This window comes from Scardinius erythrophthalmus, assembly GCF_964197995.2.
Source record: "Scardinius erythrophthalmus genome assembly, chromosome: 21".
NCBI classification, from domain to species: domain Eukaryota; kingdom Metazoa; phylum Chordata; class Actinopteri; order Cypriniformes; family Leuciscidae; genus Scardinius; species Scardinius erythrophthalmus.
In genome coordinates, this window is record NC_138241.1 from 11273321 (window position 1) to 11288507 (window position 15187).

Here is a 15187-nt window from a genome sequence, read left to right on the forward strand (position 1 = left end):
CTTACACACTTAAAGTCTATGTGGCGGTCATAGCAGCATACCACTCTTCTGTGGCCGGCCAGACACTTGGCAGGAACAACCTGGTTGTTCGTTTTCTCAAAGGGGCTAGGAGGCTCAACCCCTCGTCCCCCCTGTCGACGGCCCTTAGGGCCCTGAAAGGACTTCTCTTTAGTTGCTATAGTCGGTCGAATTACGGCCACTTTCGCTTATGACCACCCTCCTGCTAGCATTAGCATTGGTCAAGCGAGTCGGTGATTTGCAAGCACTCTCCGTGAGCGCATCTTGCCTTGAGTTTGGGCCTAATGACTGCAAAGTCATCCTCAAACCAAGACATGGCTATGTGCCTAAAGTGCCGTCTACTCCATTCAGGGCACAGGTCATTTCACTGACTGCTCTTCCCGTTTCTGAAGACGAGAGAGAATTGAGCTTACTCTGCCCCGTTTGGGCCCTAAGAGTATATATCAAGCGCTCTGCCCAGTTCAGACAGTCAGAGCAGCTTTTCGTGCGCTTCGGAGGCCGGACCAAAAGGGCACCCGGTCACGAAGCAAAGATTATCCCGCTGGATAGATGGACTCTATTGCTTTGGCCTATACTTCGATGGGCCTTCAATGCCCCATCAGTGTAAGAGCACACTCCACTTCTTGGGCGTGGTCCAGTGGTGTATCTATTGGCGACATCTGTGTAGCGGCGGGCTGGTCCTCGCCATCCACCTTCACCAGATTTTATAACCTGGACATTCCTGTGTTACAGCACGAGTCCTCTCTATTTAGCTGTAGTTGACCTCGGAGTGACCAGCTAATATCTCCCTGGAGGCTCAGACCCAGGGTCCGAGCCCCTTTTCTGTCGGGTGAATACTTTGCCCTTGTTTAGCCCTGCACTCAAGGCCCTTATTTCAAGTGTCTTAATCTGGGGCCTTAGAACGATTGTCGTTCCGCAAATTATAGCGGGGCGTGATTGGATTGGTTCCTCATCGCGTCTAGTGACACAATATGAGTAAACCGTATCGATAGGGAACTTACTCTGTTACTAACGTAACCTCGGTTCCCTGAGATAACGGGAACGAGTATTGCGTAGCTTGCCGTGCTATTATGCTACACGACTAGGCGTCTGTCGATTCAGTCGTGATAATCTGAATCCTATGGAGAGACGAGCCCAGTTTTATAGACGTATGGTCCGCCCATTCTGGCGAACTTAAGTGCCCGCTCAGCTGGCTGCCCACTGATTGGTTCGTGCACATACGCTACATCGCCATAGGTTTGTGGAGTTGTCACTGCTCAGCCATTAGACTCACGCAGATTCCTGCACTGTTATGGCTTGTGCGTTATGCGTTATTTAATAAAAAAGTCTTCAACATTCAGAGAAAAAGGATTATTTCTCCATCACGTCTAACGATGCAGTACTTGTTCCCGTTATCTCAGGGAACCGAGGTTACGTTAGTAACCAAATACGTTTAATTTGTTAACATTAGTTAACTACTTAGTTAACACGAACTAACAATGAGCAATACTTCTACAGCATTTACTAATCTTATTTAATGTTAATCTAAACATTTATTAAAACATTTTTAAGGTTAAAAGTTGTATCTGTTAATATTACATAAATACACAAAAGCGTATAAAGGGGACAGTCATAATTATGGATAGGGTCACAGGTTTAAGATCACACCCTTGAAGATCACAAACTTGAAGTTTTTAATTGTCCAAAAGTGTAAATACACTTACTAATTCTTTATTATAAACATTTCCCAATTAAAAAAAAAAAATAGTAATCAAAACTAAGAAATAATCAAAAATGTATCTGACAAAATATATTTGAGCTGCTTCTTTGTCCAGATTCCAGCTCTGCACACTGGAGGTTTCTTACTCCCAACTTAATGAAGTGCGTCCTAGGAAGCTTTTTTTATCAGCATTGAATGGCTTCAGATGTGTGCTGGACACTTATTGGCTGCTTTTCCTTCCTCTGCTTCAACTCTTAAAAAAAGGTCTAAATTCATGTGTATAGTTTATATTTGACAACAAAATTAATTTTAAGCATTCAAGCATAACCTGTCAGGTCAAAAGTCTAAGAGACAATTGTATAGCTGATAGGTTTATATTGTTGCATTTATAATGTTAGCAATGTAATGTTAGATATGCAATTGTTTTTTTGCATTGAACATTACAAATGCACAAATACACAAATCACAATAAAAAGTACACTTTAATAAAATATTACTAAAACCTTTAAACCACACTAAAACCCTTCTAGTTTATGTCTGTGTATTATGGCAGGAAAATAATATACAATGCTTCTTTTTATACAAATATTTTATTATAAAAGGGCCCTAAATTGGCCCTGAACATGACCACATATATTCTATTAAAAGATGACAATAAAAAAAAAAAAAGTAAAAGATTAAAATAAAGAAAAAACCTATACATTGTCATTAGGACCATTAAAATGCATAAAGACTGTAACAAAAAAATATGAGAGAAAAATGGTGTGCTGTAGTGTAAATGATCAGTCTTGTGACAATCCTTTTAAAAGTCTGAAGGGTAGCCTGTCATAGACACTCAGATACAGTGAACGAGCGCCACAGAGACGGCTGAACCCACAGCTAGCCCTAGCGTGAGGAAGAAGGACATGATGACGCCTGCAGGTTCAGCCAGCTCCCGCGGCACGACTTTGGGCCCGTAGATCATGGGCAGTGTGCCCAGGTACCCGTTAGAAATCCCCAGGAGACAGATGAAGACCACGGGGAAGAGGTCATGTGCAAAAAAAACATTGTGCAGGTGATACCGCGGCTGATAGTTGCAGAACATGAACAGAGGAACTAAGACGGTTCTGGAGATGACCAGCAATGGCAGCACGCGACTGGTCGGACCCGGCACTTGCAACCAGGCCGTGACCTGGCGGCCACAGAAGTCTGCAACATTGTACAGTAAAAAACTAGTCAGAGGCACAAAGTATGTGGTAGTCAAAGGGCTTCCAGAGTCTTTATTCATTGACTGGATTCCCGAGGAGACGGCGGGGAAAATCATGATGGAGATGAAAAAAACATAGAAGACGCAGGCGCCCAGCACCCAGGTCTTCTTCAGGATGGGTCTGAGGGGGGGCACAGATACATCTGACGAGTCTGAGCTGCTGGTGTGGCTGTTAGACTCATTAAAGGGGGCAGCCGCCAGGTCCATGTAATATCTGAAAGACAGATTGACACCTGGTATTATGGTCAATGAAAATGAAAGAAAGAAAAGAAAATGAAAACTGCAATTCATACAGACAATGACTGTGATGAATACGTTTTCCAATTCTGAGTTAAAATTGTGTTGTGGGTCTTAAAGTCAAAAATGTTTAGGTGGTGTAACTGTCTGGGTACTGAAATAAATGGTTTCATTGATTATTATATATTATTGTTATATAATAATATATAATAGACTAATAATATATAATAGACTGATTTTTTTAAATAGTATTTTGTCAAATCTTTTATCATTTCTATGAAATACTGTACATTTCTATTGTCACAGCTAGTTGTGTCCGTTTCTGTTCAAAAACTTTTATTATATTGTGTTTATACTGTATATTTCTTCAGTTTGTTGTCTTTGTTTGAATACAAGACTGTTTCTTTGTGTTTCCCTTTTTAGATTATTCTTTTTGCTATCATCGTCTTGTGGATAATCTTGTTTTGGTTATTTAAAAATAAAGACTGCTGCATTAAGACCCTCGCCTCTTCTACTGCTGAAACGTAACATCTATATACATAATATCAATGATTTAAAAACTTTTTTTCTTTTGTTTGAAAAGTCAATGTAGTGCAACCTTTTTGTGTTGTGACAAGAAAAACATAAAACAGTAATTTATATTAAGCAGAAACCCCCTGTAGACCCTCATGGTTGTGCGTGAAGGTCACTATGTACCGTAAGGAGAGATCAGTTGATTTAAAAAAAGGTGAGGAAACACGTTGCCTCAAAATTATTAAGTAAATAAACTTCACGCCGTAATTGAAAAAATTTATTTATTTGAACTTGACAATTCAACATAACTTATTTTTTTCAATTACTCATGGTTTATTTACTTAATAATTTTAAGGCAACAGGTTTCCTCACTTTTTTAAGTTAAGTCAACTGATCACTTTTTACAGTGTGTTTAAGAATTATACTGATTAAAAAAAATTAAGTATTTAATAATAGACTCTCAGTAACCATTTTGAGCATTTTGCCAGTGATTTGTGTGCTGTTGTTTTATTATTTTCCACATTTTTTCTATCTGTTACTGTTTGGGGTCAGTAAGATTTTTTAAATGTTTTTGAAAGAAGTCTCTTCTGCTCACCAAGATTGCATTTGTTTGCTCAAAATAACAATATTGTAAAATATAAATAAAATTCAAAATGTTCTATTTGAATATATTTATTGCTGTGATCAAAGCTGAATTTTCAACATCATTACTCCAGTCTTCAGTGTCACATGATCCTTCAGAAATCATTCTAATATGCTGATTTGCTGCTCAAGAAACATTTCTTATCATTATTAAAAAACAGTTGTTCTGGTTATTTATTTATTTTTGTGGAAACCATAAAATTTTGGATTCTTTGATGAATATAAAGAACAACATTTATATGAAATAGAAATCTTTTGTAACATAATAAATGTCGGTAGCTCTTTATTTTACAGTCCTGTTCCCCATGTACATACTATGTACGTATTATAATAATTACAATAATTGGGTAATAACTGTACTAACCCTGAACCTACCCCTAAACCTAACCTTAACCCATGTAGTTACCTTACATTACCCAGTACTTTCTTAGGTAAGTACACTGTAAGTAAACATACTGTAAAATAAAGTGCAACCAAAAATGTCTTTACTGTTGCTTTTGATATATTTACCGGTAATGCATCCATGCTGAATAAAAGCCATGCTGTCTTACTGACCCAACATTTTGAACAGTAGTGTCTTCTAACCAAAAAGAATAAGATAACAATGCTATATGCCATAAAAAATAGTGCTGACCAAAAGAATAGACAACATTAAAATGATCTTCTTAAAAGTAATGATTTACAAGCAATGATTTAGACAAAAACACAAAACAAAAGTGATTCATTATTTAAATAATTTCTTGTGATTTAAACAAGTAATAATTAAATGATTTAGCGATACTGTCTTATACTGTATATGTGATATAATCGCATCATGTAAATTCAGCACTCTAGTGCCGCTTAATGGTATCTCGGAGTACTGCATTTACACCAATAGTTTTAATCCAAAAATTATATCATCATTTACTCTTATATTGTTCTAAAATCTTATTTGCTTTCTTTCTTCTTTGGAACAAAGGAGATATTTAGCAGAATCTCCAAGATGCTCTTTTCCATACGATGAAAGTAAATTTGAGAGCTGTTCTTCAAACAATTCAATCATATGGTTTCAGAAGATTTAGAATATAATTCACAAATCATATGAACTTTAATTATGGTTTCATGGTTCTTTTACTGCATTGTTAAGGTTTGATAGAGTCTGTCTCCTTTCAGTGACATTGTACGGAAGAGAGATTCTGCTAAACTTCTCTTTTTGTGTCTGGCTGACCGACAGATTTGATAATCAGCAGAAATGAGGCTGAAGTGAGTTTTGTAGATGTAGGATTTAAAAAAAAAGAAATCCCTAACCCAAGTGTATAACAATAGTATATTGGCACATCGTCAACTCCTGATCTCAACATCACAACTGTGTCACGAAACTGTGGTGTCACGAAACCGCTGATGAAACTCAAGGATCCACTACCAGCAGCACAGTTCCTCTTTCTGCTCCCTTTCAACAGGGACACTGTGAATATCATGTGGTGAGGGTTTACGGCAGATACTCATGAGACAAATGAAAGAAAACTATGTTCCTTTTGTATTCGTATGGTCAAATGTTTAGTGTAGTGAAATGTTCATAATGGTTATCAAGTGTTGGGTGGTATGACGACATATACAGTGCAGCAATGGAAATGTGTCAGCTGGTCTGTTCATACCTGAAATGTGTTTGTGCTACATGTTATGGAGACTCACTCACCTCGAGTAAGGCAGTATGGGCAGCAGCAGGTACATGATGATACAGATAACAGTGAAGACGTCAGCTGTGATGAAGTACACCAGTGCACTGTCGGTCACGTCACTTGAGGCAGCCAGATCTACTATCGACGCCAATGCACTCAAAGTGCCGCCCATGGCCTGACCTGAAGTCAAAAGATGAAAGATTAAGCCTGGTTTGTACTCGCCACATCCTCAAGTTCGCTTGGTTGCATGTAACAAAAAATTATGTCATCACAGTGCTGGCAGACATGCACGTTGATGTTGCTAGACCCTATTTCGCACATCGGTGTGCATCCCATTTTTTTTTTGCAACTTGAGCGAGCATGTTGTGGAAAGAAAGATGTGGAAAGAACACGTGATGTGTGAAGTTATTCAGTTAAAGATTAGCCTACCTGGGAAAATGAATTAAAAAAAATAAAATGATGTGCACGGGCAAATCATTTATAAATACTGCAATATTACATCAAAAACAAGAATTGCTCATTTTGATTTCATGGTGACGGGGGGTTAGAATTGTTGCATATTAATAAAAAATAGTATTCGAAAAAAGAATTGTTGCATATTTCCAGATAAATAGCCACAAATAAATGTAAAGAGATTCACAAATATTAAACAAATTCACAAACATTTAGAATGAGATCCACAAATATATACAAAAGTTTTACAAAAATTTATTAAATTCACAAATAAATAAAATGGGTGAACCACTGTTCTCTTCTATGGAAAGATTGGGTAGAAAAAGGAATTATTACACTTGCAAACCTGTATGAGAGGGATAATATAAAATCATTTGAAAGGTTAGCAGGTGAATACAATTTGCCCAGAAATAATTTCTGGAAGTATCTTCAAATGCGTCACCTGCTAATTGCTGTCATAGGGAAAGGAGTAGAACCTCAGCAGTCAAACCTTCTTTCTCAGACTACGAAAATAATGGGTTTGGGGCATGAAGCTGCTATCTTTTATGCAATGTTATTTCAACAGACAGTTACCATATCTTATGCAACAATGTTAACTTGGTCGGCAGATTTGAACATTGATGTTACACATACAGAATGGGATCGTATCTGTGAAAACATTAAGAGGGTTTCAAGAGACATTAAGATTAGACTAATCCAGTTTAAGATTCTTAATCGATTTTACTGGACTCCGACTCGGCTGTTTAGGCTGAAGCTGAGAGATAATGCAGACTGCTGGAAGTGCTGTAGTTCAGAAGGGTCTCTTTTTCATTTGCTCTGGGAATGTCCCATGATTCAGAATTTTTGGCTAAAGATTCATGACCGCATTGAAAATATTACCCGGACTAGTCTGGAGTTCTGTCCGAGGTTGTATGTTTTAAATGATCCACAGATGACATTGAACTGTGGAGCAGCGGACTTTATTCAGACTAGTATAATAGTAGGAAAACAAATAATAATGAGGAACTGGAAGAACCCAGGGGAGCCCTCTTTCCAGGATTGGAGTACGGAATTGGCGAAAGTGGCATCATACGAAAAAATTTCTTTCAATATTAATGATAGGACAGAAAAATATGTGGCGAAATGGGGAAAATATGTGCAATATATTGCTACTAGATGAGAATGTGGTGCTTATTGAAAAATGTATATTTGATTTGTTCTTTTTTTTTTGTAGTTTTATATGATTTTTATTATTTCTTTTTGTTTATTCTTTTTATTTATTTGTGTACATTTAAAATGTATCATCACTATGGGATACATGTTAAGATGTCAATTGTGAAGTTGACTACAATGTTGATTTTATTGTAATAGTGATGTTTAAAAACTTAATAAAATACTAATTATAAAAAAAAAAATGGGTGAACCACAGCATGTTTAAAACTAGCAGGTACAACTCCATTCGCTAGAGAATTGTTAATAATAGCTGTTACAGCTGTTACTTCCTTGAAAACACGAGTTGGCATGACATCAGACTCACAGCTGGACCATTTAGCCTTGGAAACAATATCAGTTAGCTGATAACTGGATAGCGTTAACAAGTTAGCGAACCAGTTGGTGAGCAAATCAAAGGGGGATCATATGTTACTGGCTTAATGGCTTAACAAAACTTAATTATCTAAAACATTTAAAAGGTTCTCACAGTTTTCCTGAGATGGAACAAGAGAAGGAGCTGGTAAGGGATTTAGCACTGAATCAATTGTCTTAAACAGCATTTTCAGTGATGAGTTTTGTGAGGAATTCAGACTCTTTCACTGACTTTTGGTTAACTGGAGTTGGTCTCTTTTCCACTTTAGCTCTGCCTTCCGACACTCTTGTCTAAGAGAGCGGGTTTTATATATTTAACCAAGGCTGAGCAGTGCCCTTTCCCTTGGCTTTCCTGGGCTTAAGGGGAGCAACAGAGTCTATCGAAATGGAGCAGGATTCAGTCAAATCTTCCACCATCTCTTCAACTCTAATTCGTCAAAGAAGATGGCATCCGCAAAGTTAGCTTGATAGTACTCTGAAAATAAACTGGCAGTGGAAGTTTGAATGAAACCAGAATAACTCATAGACTGAGAGCAAGTGGATGTGGGAAAAACACAGACAGATTCAAACACGATTGGCAAATGGTCAGAGATAGCAGCATCAATCACTCTCAGATTTGTTATGGGACAACACCAAATCCAATGTGTGCCCCAAATTGTGAGTAGGGCTAAAAACTGATTGTGACAGATTTAAAGATTCAATGAGACATAAAAACTCTTTCACCAAAGGTTTAGATGGACAGCAAAGGTGAATATTAAAGTCTCCAAGAATCAACAGTCTATCACAACGAGACACAATATTAGAGAGGAACTCTGAGAATTGTTGAATAAAATCCTTGTTTAATTTTGGAGGCCTGTAAATTAGAGCACATAAAACATGACTATGTTGATTCTCATTAACTGTACCTCAAAACTGGAATACACATCCGTATGTAGTTTTTTGTTTTTAAAATGTTTTAAAAGATAACAGCCACTGACCAATCATAGCACGCTCTCGTTCCAACCAATCATGTTTTGCTTTACAAATAGGGTGGGAACAGAGTCAGTTTAACTCATCGTATAGAGTGGTGTATCTTTGTAGGCCAAAACCTGAAAATAAGTTAGCATTTTAGCACTTCCGGTTTCATCGTCCTGAAGTCAATGGTTTTTTTTGTTTTTTGGTTAAATGCTTGAAATAAGGTCTGTAGTAAACAAATTCAAGATACTTTCACGTTTTATTCTATGATATAAAATACATCAGTGATGCCCTCTTGTAATTTTTCAAAAAGCTTTTACTTGTCTAGTGAAAGGTAGTTGATAACAAATGTCTAAATGTAACTACAGAGGTTGTCTGGGACATTAAATGAGTCGTGTTTATAATCACACTCTAGCAAACTATTGTTAACTATTACGGTATAAAAAAATATATATTTTGAAAGAGCTCTCTGAAGCTAGTGACGATGACGCTGAAGTCATGCGACCGTGGTGTCATTTGTGAAGATTATCACAATGAACAAAACATGTAAGAATCATAAACTTTTGTTAGTCACATAATTTATTTTCTGCAATAATCCAAAAGCGCATGGAAAAATCCTAATGTGTTTTTGTCGAGGGCTATAACGTGACGGCAACTTTCAGGCTGGCCTACAAAAATGTGTCATCACCACAGCACTTTATTACTGAGACCACGAGAAAATAATGTTGTTCCCTGAACACAAGATCGCATGGCCACAACATAAGGATGTTGTTACCTTGACGAAATGATCTTGGGCCGCCTATGACTTATTATCACGTTCCCACGAGTTAAAATGTTTTGGCCACAATAAAACTAATTGAACCTAACACGTACCTTCCCAGTAACAGTAATAGCGTGTTTGGTTACCGACTCTGTTCCCTCCCTGATTGTTAAATAAAACATGATTGGTTGGAGCGAGAGCATGCTATGATTGGTCAGTGGCTGTTATCTGATTGGCTTAAGTAGACAGTGGGTCGAGTCTACCTATTTGTGGGCAGGGTTGGGGAGTAACGGAATACATGTAACGGCGTTATGTAATCAGGATACAAAAATCCAGTAACTGTAATCCGTTACAGTTACGTCAAAAAACGTAGTAATCAGATTATAGTTACATTTTGAAAAAAGGGGGAATACTTTCAGGATTACAATGGTTTCATTTAAAACTATATAAATAATTATTTTGGCATAATAACACTATATTAAGCGCTGCTTGATTATACAGCAGTAGTTCCTGGTTCTGTTGCCAGTAATGACTCGCGTGTGCCACGCGCTGGTGCATGTGCAAATAACAGCTGTCTACAATCTCCTCAGACGCAGATTGAATCACTGCTACTAAACGATGCTGTCTGCGGGTAAAATCGCTTTTAATTCATGGAAATTCCGCTGCTATTTTGTAGAAATTCGGAAGGTAGCTTTTTTAGTACCCAAAATGTACATTCTTAATCTTTTCTCGCGTAACGGGATGTTCGCTGTCTAGGTAACATAGGGGAACTCCCACTGCCAACGCCACAAGTTCAGTCAGGCAAATTAAGAAAGATCACGGCTTTAGTCAACATGTAGGCCTATTTTAAAATAAACTAATATGTAGATTGTGTAAAAAAAAATTAAATGTGTTTTTATTTTTTAGTTAAAATTTGTTAAAAGTAAAAGAAAATAATCTGTAATACCATATATTAGCCACTAGATGTCTGTATAGCCCTTTACATAAATATATATTCAGGCCTGTGTTAATGTGTTAAAGTCCCCATGAAATCAAAATTGACCCTATTTACTTTGTTAGCGCATATTACTAGTCTTGTGGTGAACAATTAATCCGTGCAAGAAAATATTTAAAAAAAAATTTTTTTACCATGGTAATCTTTAATCAAAATCTGAAAATGCCCCTCCCCTCTGCATTGGAGGACCTTCTCCGATGACGTAGGTTTGAGGAATTGGTTTGGGCAACGCGTAACCACTCTCCTCAAACCGTTAGTCTGCTATGAGCAGAGATGGAGAGGAGGAGCGCTAGAGTAAAACCCTGCCCTCTGTTCAATATTCCGTTTCACTGGGAAATACGTCATAACACTGGAGAAAAGTCGTTTGCAACTTCCGGTTCACGGGGACTTTAAGGCCAAATTCTTAATAAATAAAAGTTTTTTTTTTTTTTTTACTTTATTTATATACGTGACCTTGAAGTAATCCAAAAGTAATCAGTTACATTACTTTCATATTATAGTACTTGGATTACGTTACTGAATACTTTTTTTATGAAGTAATTTGTAACTGTAACGGAATACATTTTTAAAGTAACCCTCCCAAGCCTGTTTGTGGGCGTCTTGACGCTAGAAATGTTTCAAAATCCACAAATTCGTGTAGCAGAGAAATCATAATTCGTGTTATGCAGTCCACAGAAAAAACGCACAAAAACAGGCAAAGTTGTATTTTTGACATGAACACATATTTGTGGATACTTTTTTATTTAGGGGTGTCCATGGTTAACCGATTAACCGTTAAAAATTGCGTAACCGAGTGAAACGTTTTGCTCGGTTAAGTGGCGTCAATGGTGTGCATTGAATTTAGTTGTAATACATTTTTGCACCACCAGAGACCGCTAGACCAGTTTTCTAATATGAAGCGGGCAAAGAAAGCGCGCGTCCGAGAGTGAAGGCTGTGCGCGAGCCAGAAACAAACATAGTATCCGCGCCACTGATCGCAACACAATAATATCTGTCTGCAGAGCCGCAGAGCCACAGCTTTACCCCAGCAGTTTTACCCCGCGCATGCGCAGTTTCATCACAACTGTTTTACCCGCAGAGTCCGTTTACCGTTACATTAACCCATACAATTTGTATTATGCATTTCCTAAACATGTACTTGCTAATCAAACACTTTATATGAACAAACTACTAATCTATAAAACACAATCGGTCTTCCGACCTTTAACTATTGTGTTGATATGCGCGAGGGAGAGAGAGCAATGCAGCGCTCGTGTTGTTTGAAGGCGGTGAGAGTGTGCGCGCGCGCGGCCGGGGCTCTCTCACTGTTTGTTCTTATGCGCCCTGTCCACTGATCTAAAGTTGTTACGACGACTTATTTGTTCCCTCGTTTTAATAAATCGTGGACACGTTGAACTAATTCCCTCCCTCATTTTGATTTAACGAATTACAACGTGGCCAAAAACAGTTTGATACTATTAATTATTGAATGCTAAAGACCTATTTTTTTGTGAATTGGTGAATATTCAGGTGAATTATTTCGTGGCCACGAATTAATAATAATTATTAAACTGTTTTTCTTACCTGTGAAGATAGCTCTTCAGTGAAGGCCGACTATTCTCGTACAGCTTTTTATTCGTTTTTTTTTTTTGTGTGTGTGTGTGTGTGTGTGTGTGTGTGTGAATTGGTGAATATTTATGGGGTGAGATTTCGGTCACAATTCTGCACGCGCAAGATCACATTTTGAGCGTGCAAAAGGGCATTTCGCACGCGCGTGAACTGAGTTTTGCGGAGAAATGTTCGTCTCGCAGATAAGAAAATATTGCGAGCGAACGAAAATCAATTTTGCATTTAAAATAAGTATTTGGATGTGCGCGGACGTTCTCTTTCGCGTGTGCAAAGTTTCACTTTCTTGCTCCTTTCATACCAGCCGTGAGCGCTCTCTACGCGCAGACGGCTCGCTTGCTCAACACAACCCAGCGTTACAATATGCCATAATTCCAGCCAATCAGAGATGAGACTGCTAAATTCTGATTGGCTGGCTTGAAAACCAATCACAAGACTCCCTGCATCACCGACTGCGGAAGAGAACTAGTGCAGTTGAGTTTATTATTTATGAAAAATATTCAAAAACTTCACTGTAATTCACTGTATTGTTGGCAAATTCAGTTCACACATCACTGCTGTCCTGATGGTTATACTACAACGCTTATTTTGGGAAAAATATAGATTTTAAATTGTATATACAATTGTACTGTAAATGTATAGTTTTTTATGATTTTTATGAAAAATATTCAAAAACTTCACTGTTATTCACTGTATTGTTGCCAAATTAAGTTCACACATCACTGATGTCCTGAAAGTTATTGGATATTTTGAAAAAAAAAAAAAAAAATTAAGTTGTATAAAAATCATTAAAAAATCATAAATTTACAATTGTATATACAACTTAATTTTTTTTTTTTTTCAAAATAAGTGTTGTAGTATAACCTTCAGGACATCAGTGATGTGTGAACTGAATTTGCCAAGTTGTTGTAGTTGTTTATGAAAAAAATCATAATGTACAATTGTATATACAACTTAAAATATATTTTCCCCCAAATAAGTGTTGTAGTATAACCATCAGGACAGCAGTGATGTGTGAACTGAATTTGGCAACAATACAGTGAATTACAGTTATGTTATTGAATATTTTTCATAAAAATCATAAAAATTATACATTTACAATTGTATATATAATTTAAAATATATATTTTTCCCAAAATAAGTGTTGTAGTATAACCATCAGGACATCAGTGATGTGTCAACTGAATTTGCCAACAATACAGTGAATTACATTGAAGTTTTTTAATATTTTTCATAAATAATAATCATAAAAAATACGCAAAACAATATTTATACAAAATAAGTCTTGTAGTATAACCATCAGGACAGCAGTGATGTGTGAACTGAATTTGCCAACAATACAGTGAATTACAGTGAAGTTTTTGAATATTTTTCATAAATAATAAACTCAACTGCACTAGTTCTCTTCCACAGTCGGTGATGCAGGGAGTCTTGTGATTGGTTTTCAAGCCAGCCAATCAGAATTTAGCAGTCTCATCTCTGATTGGCTGGAATTATGGCATATTGTAACGCTGGGTTGTGTTGAGCAAGCGAGCCGTCTGCGCGTAGAGAGCGCTCACGGCTGGTATGAAAGGAGCAAGAAAGTGAAACTTTGCACACGCGAAAGAGAACGTCCGCGCACATCCAAATACTTATTTTAAATGCAAAATTGATTTTCGTTCGCTCGCAATATTTTCTTATCTGCGAGACGAACATTTCTCCGCAAAACTCAGTTAACGCGCGTGCGAAATGCCCTTTTGCACGCTCAAAATGTGATCTTGCGCGCGCAGAATTGTGACCGAAATCTCACCCCATAAATATTCAGGTGAATTGTTTCGTGGCCACGAATTAATAATACCTCAGCACGTTTTACAACAAGACCCTTCTCGATCGCAGCGGCAACGAGCACTTTGATCACTTGATTTAAAAAACAAAACATTTCAGCGCAAGATAACCTAAAAAAAAAAAAAAAAAAAAAAAAAAAAAACCGAACGAAATGAATGCTCTGCTAGTTAATGCTAGTTAGATGTTTTGTTTATTTGTATTGGTAGGCCTATTCATGCCGCGAGATGTTTCAAAAGTGGTGGGGACAATATCGACCTTAGAAATAGTGGTGGGGACATGTCCCACCCGCAAATTACGCCTATCTCGGGGTTGCGGCGCGCACACTATGGTTAACCGAGTATTAACCGCTAAGTGCCTCGGTTAACGGTTAATGAAAAACTTGAAAACGTGCAGCCCTATTTGTGACTCAAAATCTATTTATCTGGAAATATGCAACAATTCTAACCCCATACAGTTTTTGACATAAACACAAAAACTAGATTGAAGTTTGACGATTGTTCTGCCAGACTACTACTACTTTCTTTAGATATTTCTTTTCTCCAAACCTCACCCTATAATTTCAGCAAACAGTACAATGGCAAGAGCACTGACAATAAGGCTGTGTCCATCAAATCATTTTTTAGCCAGCTGAAAACGCCTAGCTGTGGGTGCAGTTTTCCAGTTGAGATGCATTGATTGGCATGAAATGGAACATCCACGGCAGTGTTACTAGTATTTGATTTTGCAAATAGTTTGTTTCTAATTATAAAAATGTTGGCACAATGTAAAGTGCTTGCTCTGGCCCTTGTTTTAAATGATCTTGTTCCGTAGTTGTACTTCTTGTTGTCGTCTCTTGTCGTTGTACAAGAAGGACATGACGGTGGTCAATTTCTGTTCCTCCGTTGACAGCTACGCAACTACCACTTTGACGCTTCAAAAAGTTCATTAAGAGATTGTAAAACTAATCCATAATGAATAGAGCAGTTTAGTCCAAATGTTCTGAAGAAATCCGATTGATTCATATGATGAACAGATTTAATTT

The 15187-nt window shown here is 37.3% G+C and overlaps 1 protein-coding gene across 1 annotated transcript in view; it reads right to left on the reverse strand.

Annotated features, from left to right (window-relative positions):
- Positions 1-1521: 1521 nt before the first annotated feature.
- slc29a3 (solute carrier family 29 member 3) overlaps positions 1522-15187 on the reverse strand; it is a 31850-nt gene continuing 18184 nt past the window's right edge. Inside the window, exons 5-6 of the mRNA XM_081351441.1 lie at positions 6031-6193; positions 1522-3177 (exon numbers count right to left, since the gene is read on the reverse strand). Coding sequence (XP_081207567.1) covers positions 2553-3177; positions 6031-6193 — 788 coding nt within the window. The 3' untranslated portion in view covers positions 1522-2552. The remainder of the gene's footprint in view (positions 3178-6030; positions 6194-15187) is intronic.